This window comes from Camellia sinensis, chromosome 2 (genome assembly GCF_055761805.1).
Source record: "Camellia sinensis isolate YWXY chromosome 2, ASM5576180v1, whole genome shotgun sequence".
NCBI classification, from domain to species: domain Eukaryota; kingdom Viridiplantae; phylum Streptophyta; class Magnoliopsida; order Ericales; family Theaceae; genus Camellia; species Camellia sinensis.
The window spans coordinates 93,653,686-93,665,883 of NC_138962.1; the positions used below are offsets into that span (position 1 = coordinate 93,653,686).

The window sequence follows — 12,198 nt, forward strand, 5'->3', positions numbered from 1 at the left end:
TCCTTGTTGTCTTGTTGTGATGTGGGAATGGTTGTTTGGAGTTATTGGTCGTGTTTGAACAGGTTGGGAATTGGAATTTCAAAAGAATTTGTATATGTTTGTTGTTGAGTTCGCTCGAGCAAGCTTTGGTTCCACATAGTATCTGTGTTTGCAGTCTGAACTTCTGGGAGTGGAGTGTTCTTCACTTGAGCTATGGGTTAGTTGATCGAGCAGTATTTTGTGTCTGGCACTCTCTTTTGCTCGAGCAGTATCTTTGCAGGTCTGAACTTTTGGGAGGGGGCTGTTGTCATCGAGCCATGATTTGGTTGCTCGAGCTGTTCCTTGTGTCTGACGCTCGAGCGATGTTTTGGTCGCTCGAGCGGTCTGTGCTTATATTAATACGGAAAAAGATATTTTCTTTCACTTTTTGATCTCTCTCTCTCTAATGTGATGTGAAACAAGTTTGCTTGAATTAGGATGTACAATCTGCTTATAATCTAAAATAAATTCTAATGCTAACCATGTTAGTCGTGTCATGTTCGGATTGACACAATTACAAGAAGGTTAGGTCAGCATGATATTTAACATGTATAATTAAACGGATCATGTTAGTGTTGGGTGTTTTGGACACGAACCCGTGATGATACGATATGACATGACATGATTCCTATCCCCACTTGGGATGAGGATATTCTTAGAGTGCGTTTGGATAAAGGACTTGAGGGGGATTTTTGGAAGAAAAGAAAAAAAGAAGGGAAAAAAATGAATGTAACAAAAGCTAAAATTTTTCACTTTCACTATCAATTTTCTCCCCCTCCATAATCCCAGAATTCTTAATCGAAACACAGCCTCAAAGTTTCAAAGTGAAACACTGGAAATAGCTATCTCGATGAGCTGCAATACATGAGTTCAATGGTTGCCTTGTTGAACTACATATGTAAGACCTTAATTCCAAAGGGTTTTGGTTCATTTGGACTAAAAAAAAAAGAGCAAAAGAAAAAACCAGCAAGTAGATAGAGTATTAGTTAATAATCCCAGTGGATTCTAGTTTTTAAATATCATTCTCCTAATGCTTTGTGTTGTTACTTTAAATGCCCGAAATTAAATTGAGAAATTTTTTCGAATTCTTGAACTTTTGGATGATGCATGGAAATGTCATGGAGATTTCTCAAAATTCTTAAAACTCAACAAGTATTAGGTTCTGTAGTGTGTTGAGAACAAGTATTAGAATAGAAAGACTTGAGTTTGTACTTAGAAAATTGAACAAAAAATACTACTCTAACATTAGCTTGAGAGTCATTAGAAGCAAAAGAAAAATTAAATTAGATCCGCGAGTGCTTTTAATTCTCCATATAACCATAGAAAAAACAAGAGGCCCTTCAGCATCATATTAATTCCTATATTGCAAAGAATCATTCCACAACTACAATGCCACAATAAGATTAGAGTTGATACCTATAGAATGAGGAATAATATTATCAGCCATTATGACAACAATTGGAAGAAATTAAGAGATAAATGAGATCTAGGGTTTGAATATAGGTATATAAATGGTATAGATATATTATGTATGTCCACATACATGTATTTCATTCCTTTGACAATTTTTATACTTGACTCAGAGCCCGCTTAGAATGTGGGTTGGCTTTTTGACTATTTTAGCCTGGGGTTAAAAAGCCTCGTTTGGGATAGAATTTTTGGCTTTTTTGACTTTTATGAGAGAAAAAATGAAATGATTATGGGTTGGATGTGACATTTTGTCTTATTTGGCTAAAATAGCCTATTTTGTTTTTAGTTTTTATTTTTTTGGGTAGGTATTATGTTGCAAGTGCCTAACTAGCATTTTGCCTCAGAACATCAACTAAATTGAATACATAATCAAAACTTTGTTCTAGTCATTGTGCTTCTACATCATCTATATGAGCTAGTAACAAAACATACTGTCAAGAATGATCTTGAAAAGTGAATAACATTTGAAAACTCAATTAGGCCATGTGGCACAAAAAAGAAGGAAGTTAAGTTCTAAAAAAATCAGCCGCCTAACCACACCTACAAATGAAGAATGTGAAGGATTACAATGCTAACATTGTCAATCACATTTCCGCTAATGAACAAGTTAGCAGTCATCAAATTGAATTACTTTGTAGCTACTCAAGTTTCACTGAACATGAAGGATATTCGAACAGATTTTCCATATGAAGATTATACTTTATTCAGAATTTTCAGCGGCCAAATCTTCTTCCCAAATGCACTTTCAAAACTCGCACCATCTGAAGAACTGACTTGTTTTTCTCTTCTTTGCAAATCCATCTCCAAATGATATGCAGATTAATAGAAAAAAGAAGGCCATTTTTAGTAAAGTGCCAAACCAGTATGTCATCAGCAAGCCTTGGGCAAAAAGGGATTTTACATATCAACTCAGCTTCAAAATACAAAAAAACATTATCTAATGAGAGCTTCATTCCATTCCAGACACTAGTGCTTTTATCAACAAGAGAGCAAACTTTAGCATCAACATGGAATCCATCTAACTTTCCAAATCATCACAGACCAGACATTCAAATCCTTTCTTGCAGATTGCACACAAAATCTATTGCCTTCGATGACAAGGGAATTCTCAGATGTGCATGGATATTTCAGCCTGCACTTCCATTTTTTTTGAGTCTTCCCATAACAAACCTCCATATTCTTGTGCACAGTCTCAAGCATCCTCAAAAGCTACCTGCAAGATAAGGAAACAAAACCATAAGCTGATAAGAGGTTCAAAGTAATATACATGAACACAATTGTAATCGAGATGAGAAGGCAAGAAATTTGCTTAATAACAAATAAATTGAAATTAGCAACCCAACTCAAGCTCACTTAAAAGAAAAAGGACCAAACTTCATCATTTTATTAACTATTATTGGAAAGTCTTAACTACTCTATCAAGTAAAAGATGAAATGACCAATTCTTCCATATTGCCATTTTTGGAGTGGCAAAGTAACCATAGATTGCCCATATGGATTTTGACCAGACTAGGTGGCTTCCTAACCAAGGATGGATCTAGGGGGGTGCGGATGGGGGTGACCACACCCCAAAAAATTTGAAAAATTTCATATATTATACTAAGAAATTTAAAATAATTTAAAATTATAGGGGTTTGCACCCCCAAACATACTTTCGCACCCCCATAGCAACAAAGTTGGATCCGTAACTGTCAAATATAGAATAGCATATGAGCAGAAAGGCTTAAGAACACAAAGTGATTTTTTGCAATGTCTGGAAATTTAAATGATCAAAATTCTTGCCTAAGAGTGTGCTGGAGGGAGGTTTTTTTCAATTATGAAAAGGACTTCTTCTCAATTATGTTGATATATCTCTTACTCCTTTATCATTTTTTTTTTCCTGACTCTTGTTCCCTTATCTCCTATGAGAGTTTTCAACATTACTAGATAAAGCCTTAATTTTAGAACAGAGCAATGTCTGGAAATTTAAATGATCAAAATTCTTGCCTAAGAGTGTGCTGGAGGGAGGTTTTTTCAATTATGGAAAGGACTTCTTCTCAATTATCTTGATATATCTCTTGCTCCTTTATCATTTTTTTTTTCCTGACTCTTGTTCCCTTATCTCCTATGAGAGTTTTCAACATTACTAGATAAAGCCTTAATTTTAGAACAGAGCATCCAAAGTACTCATCAAGCAAATTTCAGGCATACCTTGAGAACAAGTGCAAAAACTTGCAATGCAGTTTAGATGATGAGCATGTGTACATCCTAAAGTTTGTTTCAACAACAACAACAAAGCGCTGTAAACAAAAAGGTAAATGCAATAGTCAGTACATTTTTCTATTTAAATTTTCAACAAAACAATGAAAAAATACTGAAAAACACAGTTTTACAAGCTGCAATTGCAGGTTTGTATCAGACTGAGGAAGTTGTCCTCTTTAGGGTTAACAATATTGTCGAAGCTCATAGAGGTGTATCTGTATTTGGTGGAATAGGCGAATGTACTCATGAAGCAAATGAAAAACAACGTCAGCATTCAAGTGAAATGGAACCACTCATTAGCTCTTGTCTTGGCAATTTCAAAAGGAACAAATAACTCGAACTAATACAAATTACTCAACCATTTATTTTGTAGCCATTGGAAGCATTATGTAGCTAGCTAATACATCATGTGTCAACATTTCAATTGCTGATGTAATAGATTAATTTTCGCAAAATACATTCCATGCTGCCATGGATATTGCTATATGTTTTGCATAAATGGGACACACCAAATTTTTATGTCCCACCTAAGTCCAAAAAATTGCAAGAGTGGAATACATAATTCTAATTCAATTGAAATGAACTTGGAAGCCATGGTATGGACTACGAATGGATAACATAATGAAATTAAAGACAATGAAAATTTTGTCTGCCAATTATGTGGAATCGAAGCAGCATTACAGGAAAAATGAAAGATCAAGAGAAAAGGCACCGTCTAGCTCAGATTGTGAATGAAGCACCTGAATTTTTTTTCTTCTTTTTTTTTTTTTTTTTTTTTTTTTTTTTTGTTAAGTTGGTGACAAGGATGAATTAGAGAAATAATGTGTTCCTAAAGTAGAAGTGAACCATCAAAACCTACAGAGTAGATTTTGATTGTCATCCATAGGTGAGCATGGAGGACCGTGAACATAGTGGCTAAGATTTTGGATGATGGATGAGCTCAACATCTTTAGAGATTGCCATTGATACGGTTTGGGAGAGAAGCATTGTTGTCTTTTAAGGATAATAAGATTCTTCAACCTGCCAGCTATTCATTCAGAGCAAGACCCTAATATCTGAAACTCAAAATTTATGCATAAGCCCATCATCAGTAAATTTTGAATTTACTAAAACTAGAACCTGAAACAACTCAAAATTGCAATGATGGTAACAATAGAAGAATTATGTTTGAGCAAGTTACTGTCGTGAAGAGTATCAAAAAGTGATGCTATGCTTTTCAATAGACTTTAAAAAACTAGATTTATATAGTTCAAAGCTTGTGCATGCATTTTTTTTTTTTTTTTTTTTTTCAAGAATGAGATTTAATGTATGTTAAATGCACAACAGTAAAATAAAGTCTCTCTTAAGGTCCTAACAAAAAGGCAACCTCGAGATATAATTGAAACATGGCGCACAAGTAAAATTTTTCCTTCCATTTAGGTACTTTACTTGCAGAACAAAAATGTAAGGATTCTTTTGTTTACTTAAGCATGGATGAATTAATGTGGGAACAAGTAGAATTTTAGAAGAATGGTAGTTGATTATGCATGAATTGAGCTCAGGGTAAGTAAAAACAGTCATCAATGTCTATCCCTTTGACAGAATATTTGCTGAACCTAGCAAAAATTCATCTCTTATGCATTGTTTGTTTCGGCGGAAAATATTTTTTGGAACATTTTATAGAGATCATTTTTTAGAGAGAACATTTTATAGAAAGATAATTTCCGTAGAAATGCTTGGTTCATAAGGTGAATTAGTTAATCTTACCTTGTAGAAATGTGTGAAGATTACTAGTGGTGGTAATAATGAATTGGGCAATTTTTCCATCGACACCTATGAATAATATAAGATAAAATAACAAATGAGAATGAGAATGAAAATTATCCATTCATTATTCAGGGAAAATTAAGAGAAAATGAAATATTTGAAAGGAAAAGACAAAGAATGAATTGAAAAACAGAGCAGTGTGTTTAATCAGTAAAGTATTGGTAATTTCAACATTCACAATAAACTGAAACTCTCTTACGATCCAAAAGAAGTAGATAGTAAATTTTCAGTTGTGATAAAAATCTGAGATGATATTAGGAATGAGAAAATAAATAAATAAAAATGTTATGACAGAATTTGTGTTTGTTTGTTTGTTTGTACCTTGCAGTAGGCTGCTTAATTTAAACATAAATATACATGAGGAATGTATTGGATGATGGGCCAATATTCTTTCCCCTTTTCACACTTCTGTTTCAGTATTGGATTACATCCCACGATCACCAGTGACAAAAGCGAGGGAGGGAAGCCTTGTTCTGGAAAGGTCGCAAGCTCAGGGCAGCCAGGATGGATACCTAGATGCAAAAGAGAAGGAGGCAACCCTTCCTTTGGAAAGGACGCGAGCCTAGGGCAACGCGAGATTTCAAGAGTTTGGAGAGAAGTGAGGTTTTGAAACTCCTCAGAAGAGAGTCCTTCCAGATTTCGGAAGTCTTCGATGGACAATTCGATGAGAGAGGTGGGCAGGAACATCCCTTCTTCTGGAAAGGACACCGTATCTTCCCAAGGATCTGGGCCTTCAAGACGGAGTGTTGTAAGAGAAGAGAGTTTGTGCAAACCCCACTCTAATGGAGATGGAAGTTGATCGACGTCGTCCACTCTGAGATTCCTGATTTCAAGTGAAGTGATGTTGATGGGGAAACTCCCTTCCTTGACAAAGTAGGAGACCATTCCTGCTCTGCATTTATATAAACACAGCTTTTGAAGCGAAGTGAGTTGGTTCATGTTGTTATTCTCATCACGACCACCAAGTGACAGGGGCTCCAGATTAGAACAATCGTATATCTCCAATTCACTGAGATTCCTGAGATTATTGGCTTCAGGTAAAAATTTGAGACTGCTGCAATGCGTAATATCAATATTTTCAAGAGATGGACAATCAATTTTGATCCCTTCCTCTGCAAAAAGTGACTCCAGATTTCTGCAACCCTCAATCCCAAGTTGTTTTAGTGTGGATGGTAGCCCACCTCTTGACAATAAATATCTGAGTGATGCACATTCAGAAACCAGCAACTCTTGCAGATTATTAAGTGTCATCAACTCGTGTAGGGACTGCAAAGCACCACACCATGAAACACTAAGTTGTCTCAGCATAGATGGCAAACCTTTCATTGGAAAAGAGATCAGACTTGCACAACCCTCGATTCTAAGCACCGCAAGAGATGTGTATGTGTGCATATCTTGTGGCAGTTTCTTCAGCATTCCACAGTATAAAATTGTTAAATACTCGAGTCTCGTCATGCAAGACAGCCCCTCATGTTGCTGCTTTTTCGAACCTTCTCCTCTTTCTTGCTCTTCTTCAAACAAGCAAACCAGTTTGGGGCAATCAGAAATCTTCAAATGGCAGAGGGAAGGGAGACATACTTGTATTCTCATCTTGTTCCGCCACAATGTTATGAGTTCTTTGCAGTTAAGAATGTCCAAGTTCTTGAGTCTCGTCAAATCTCGAGTAAACCATGCCGGTAGGAACGCCAGTTTTTCAACATGAGAAATGCTCAAAGCAGTTATTGAAGTCAAATGCTTAGACATTTCATTAGCCAGTAACTCTTCATCAGTTGTGCTTAGATCGCAGTGGGAGTCGAGAACTGTAACATGTCTAATATCCAAGGTGAGGGAACCAAGTTCAATCGTGTTCTTCGCCCCTAAGAGTGCTGGAAGGCTTGGGAGCATAACATTTTTCATTGACAAGGACGCAAGTGATGGGTGAACGAGGCTCGAAACATCAATTAACAATTGCGGACAACCATCAATTTTGAGAGAATTCAGACAAGGAAGATCATTTGGTAATCTTCCAACAAGTTTGGGACAATTTATGATGGAAAGCTCATTGAGATGACCGAACGGCTGAACTCCCTCTGTTTCAAGAGCAGACCAATCCTCCCATTTTGGCATAAACATAAAGCTCAATCTCTCTAGAGAGCGGAAAGGTTTGGCACCACACTGCTGCCCATAGAACTCACAACCCAGGTGCTTTATTGCACTCATTCCTTCAATGTAAAGGTCTTTAAGCAAGGGTAGTTGTCCAAGTGGTGGCAAAGATGTGCAACATTTGCTACCTTTCAATCGCATGAACACCATTTTGGAGAACGAAACATCTCCAACCCAGTTTGGAAATTTTGTACTGTGATACCCACTGATGGTGAGTCGCTCCAACAATTTGAAAGGTCTCATCACGTCAAGCACATTCCTCTCAACTATGTCATTCTGTGAACTATGAGATTCATCCCATTCTAGTGATAACTCTTTCAACTCCTCCTTAGACATTAAATTGGCATCCCTTGCATCCTTAACACCACTGACATTCTCTAGTCTTGATATGCGTATCGCCCCTTGAATGTGTGATAGATTTTTCAACTCTCCTATTTTACGCCCACAATCTTTACCCACCATAAAATTTGACAATGTTTGGAGATTAATTAATTTACCTATATGTAGCGACATCTCTTCTGATGATGGAATATGCACGCCAGTCATGTCAAAATGTCTCAAGTTCACCAGCCTCCCCATGCTTAGAGGCAACTTCTGAAGTTGATGACAAAATCTCAAAAACAAGACTTGTAAATTGTAGAGAGTTACCACTGTATCAGGTAACCTTGTAATCCCAGAATTGGATAAATCAAGGTACCGCAAATGCTTTAGATCTCCAATGGAATCTGGTAGCTCATTTATTCCAATACTACACAAACGCAACTCATGCAAGCATTTTAACTTTGGCAACAAATCATGCATCAAGTACTTCGTTACATAGTGATATCCTCGTGGAAAAAATTCTAAGAATGTTCGTAAGCATTTGGCTTCATCGAAAGCTTTAAATTTTTTGATTCCATCATAACGGCTAGCAACATAAGATGCATGACGTGCTTTGTCCAAAATCTTGTTCTGCCTGCCACCCTCTAAATTACTTTCCAACCTAAAACATTTGTCCCCTGCAACATCTTGAGCCAAATCATTGATGAGGTCATGCATTATGAATTGCGATTTGTTACCACTTGACGGTTGAAAAAATGATCTTGACACCAATTCGTGAAAATACTCGTGGCCTAAATCTTCCATTTGGTCTCCACCTTTTGGTTGCTCAATTAAACCTTCAGCCATCCATAGCAAGACTAATTCCTTCTCCATGAATTCGTAGTCCTTTGGGATAATTGCACAGTAGGAAAAGCACCTCTTCAAATTGACAGGGAGATGAAGGTAGCTCAATTTCAATGCTGTGAGAATACCACTTTCCTCATTCCATATATTGCTGTTCAGTATCTCTTTCCATTCATGTTCTTCTTGTTTACAGCATAATAAGCTGCCAAGTGCCCTTGCTGCCAAGGGTAAGCCTCTGCACCTGTTCTCAACAATTTTCTTACCAATTAATGCCAATTCTGGGCATTCCATGATATTTCTGTTCTCAAATGCATGTTGGGCAAAGATTAACCAACAATCGTCATATGATAAGTTGTGCAAATTGTGATATTTGTCCATTCCCATCTGCTTTGCAACACCTCTGTCTTGCGTTGTCACAATGATTTTACTTCCAGGTGCTCCAGCTCCAAATGGGGATCGTAACAAATTCCACCCATCACGTCCATAGTCCCACACATCATCTAGGACAAGCAAAAACTTTTTCCCTGCCAAAGTTTTGCTAAGTTGAACTTGAACCTCATTTAAGTTACTTAAATTATATGAACCATGAGTGAACGAGTCGAGAATTGCCTTTGATATTCTCACAACTTCGAAGTCATCAGATACACATACCCATGCTTTTAGATTGAAACGATTTTCCAGTCGGTCGTCATTGTAAATCTGCTGAGCTAGTGTGGTCTTGCCGATCCCACCCATTCCTACAATAGGAATTACATCAAAAATTTTTCCACTAGGTGCATCCCCAAGTAGCAATTCGACAATTTGCTTGATGTCTTCATCTCTGCCATGAATGTGAGGCTCCCTCAAACATGTAGTTTGTGATCTCTGCCGTAAATCTGTAGACATCCTCCCAACAAGTCTTTTATCTAAACCAAGATCTTTTCCTTTTGTAGCAACTGCTTGTAATTGACTAGTAATCTCATTTAGCTTTGACCCAGTTTTTAAATTGAATGGAACAATAGAAGAGAGACGTGGAAACTTAGCTGGTCTTCTTCCCATCGTTGTCTCCTCCGCCATTAGCTTCCTTTCGAGAGCTTCAGTGGCAAAATCATCCAATAAGTCATCTGCATCATAAGCCAAAGGTTGAACCTCTTCTAGCCACTTTTTGATATCCTTGTCGTACACTTGTTTGTTCTCTGCATCAGCCAACAAAGTCTCTAAATCCTCTAATGCCTTCTTCAGATTCTGGATGCCAGTGCCAACGTCGGCTGTGCTCACTAAGTTGCTAAAATAAGAGTACAATTTCTTAACCATATCTTTTACGAGTGGAGAGATAAAGATCCCATATACATCCATGGTGTTTGTTCTGAAAGAAGGAAAGGTAATGAAACCAAGCAATACAGAGATCAAAAACAAGGTTGAACAACCTCTGCAAAGGTAAGAAAGGAAGTAATACAGGGATGGAAAAACAGGCTGAAGGAACAACTTTGGTAGGTAAAGGTTGTAAACTCAATACAAACCAAGCAATGCATAAATCAAAAACATGGTCAATTCATGAAGACCCACTTTGCACTCATGTTGTTTGTTAGTGTCTGTACAATTCTTTTTCTGTGTTGAAGTTGCAATGTTTCGTATATTTGCAATCTCCCCTACTTTTTACTCGTTTATTCTTCAGTTTTTCTTTTTTTGTTGGATTTTCCTTTTCAATGATTTTATTTTATTTTATTTTATTCTTGAGTTCTTCAAAAAATTTTGAGAAGAAGAAAAAAAATGATGAATATGTTGAAGCAATTAATTATAGAGTCCATTTAATAAAATAAAATTAGAAGAAAAGAAAGGAATTAGAATAAATTATTTAATAAGAAAATAATAGATCTAATAATATGTAAAAGATATAATTGACTAATGATTAGATAAAGAAGAGAGAAATTTCTTAAATATTTCAATAGATTATCAAATCATTAAATTTGACAGGCAATAAGTCCCCGACCTTATTTTACTTTTTAATATAATCCTTTTTAATTCTTCCATGGAAGCACATGTAACTGTTTAATTTTTTTTTCCTATTTAAATCTTTAACTTTAACCATTATAAAAATTTATTTATAAATCTCATTTAGAGCACTTATAACCTAATAAATCCGCAAAATATTCTTATATTTTACCTAATACCATCCCTTTGACCTTATATTCTACAACAATGATAGAAACCACTAATTTTAGAGCTCTAAAAGACCACTAATGACATGACACTCAATAAAAAAAGAAAAAAAATACAACACCAAGGCCAAAATATCAAATCATTCCTGGTGGGACCTACTGCCACATCATTAGTGATAGCACTAATTAGTGCCCTCACTCATTTTCCTATATTCTAATAGATCTTTTACTTGTTGACTTGTTTTATCGGTTGACTTTTTTTACTATCTGTTGAAATTTATATCTATCTGTTCAATTTTTTTTTTTCTATTTGTTCAAATGTTTTTTCTATCTATTCAATTTTTTTTTTGACTATTTGTCTTTCTTTTTTTTTTTTTTTTTTTCTATTGGTTCAAATTGAAGGCCCATTTTCCTATCTGTTTGAAATTTCACAAACTTGTTTTCTATATGTTGGAATTATCCACAACAACAACAACAACAACAACAACAACAACACACCAACAGATAAAAAAAATAACAACACACCAACAGATAAAAAAATGACAACACAAAACAGATTAAAAAAAACAACAATTTTACAAATCTGAACAGCTAAATCCAACATATATTTGTTCAACAAAGAAAAAAAAAAGTTATCATTAGGGAGGCATGATCAATAGCAACAACAACAACAAAAAAAAAAAAAAAATTATCTGTAAAAACATATCTGTATTCTAGGGTTTTCGTTCAACAGATCTGTATTTTAGATTATTTTGCAATTAAAATGTATTTGGTCTTATAGTCATCTTAAATGCCAAACTCTGAGTGGCCAAAGACCTCGCCAAAGCAGATCTAGCGATGTATATAGTCACATAGATCACATGAATACAAAGGTTGAACCCTAAACCCAAAATTATGGATTACTTGGATCCTTATACACATATGCTGATACACACACTACGGAATGCTCATCTGATGCGTCTATAATGCATCTATGCAGACATTTGGAGACCCTGCAAGATAGGATTTAGTTGAGATTTGAGGATGGATAAGTCGAGATATTCAGCATTGACGGACCCCGGACAGAGCATTACTCACTAGAGTTGACTTCTATTGCCGGAGTTCGCCATAAACCACAAAGGGAGGAGTTGGTGCGTAGATGATCGTCTTAGATTAAGGTTTCTCTACAGGTGAAGACCTAGAGTAGACTGAGAACTCTGAAATGCTATGTACCAACGCC

General features: G+C 35.9%; 1 protein-coding gene across 2 annotated transcripts; it reads right to left on the minus strand.

Moving 5' to 3' along the window:
• Positions 1-2,311: 2,311 nt before the first annotated feature.
• On the minus strand, positions 2,312-10,420 carry LOC114284284 (putative disease resistance RPP13-like protein 1). 2 transcript variants are annotated; one of them, XM_082915096.1, is made up of 5 exons: positions 5,857-10,342; positions 5,476-5,541; positions 4,589-4,784; positions 3,679-3,767; positions 2,312-2,701 (listed from the first exon to the last, which is right to left on the minus strand). In XM_082915096.1, exon 1 carries the CDS (start codon positions 10,174-10,176, stop codon positions 5,872-5,874), a length of 4,305 nt encoding a protein of 1,434 aa, XP_082771222.1. In that variant the 5' UTR covers positions 10,177-10,342; the 3' UTR covers positions 2,312-2,701; positions 3,679-3,767; positions 4,589-4,784; positions 5,476-5,541; positions 5,857-5,871. The 2 variants fall into 2 exon arrangements, with proteins under 2 accessions (XP_082771222.1, XP_082771221.1); XM_082915095.1 differs by lacking the exon at positions 4,589-4,784 and having other exon boundaries at positions 5,857-10,420.
• Positions 10,421-12,198: the final 1,778 nt, after the last annotated feature.

Excerpts from the sequence above, each read along its gene's own strand:
- LOC114284284 (XM_082915095.1), bottom strand. The coding sequence starts at position 10,176 with ATGGATGTATATGGGATCTTTATCTCTCCACTCGTAAAAGATATGGTT.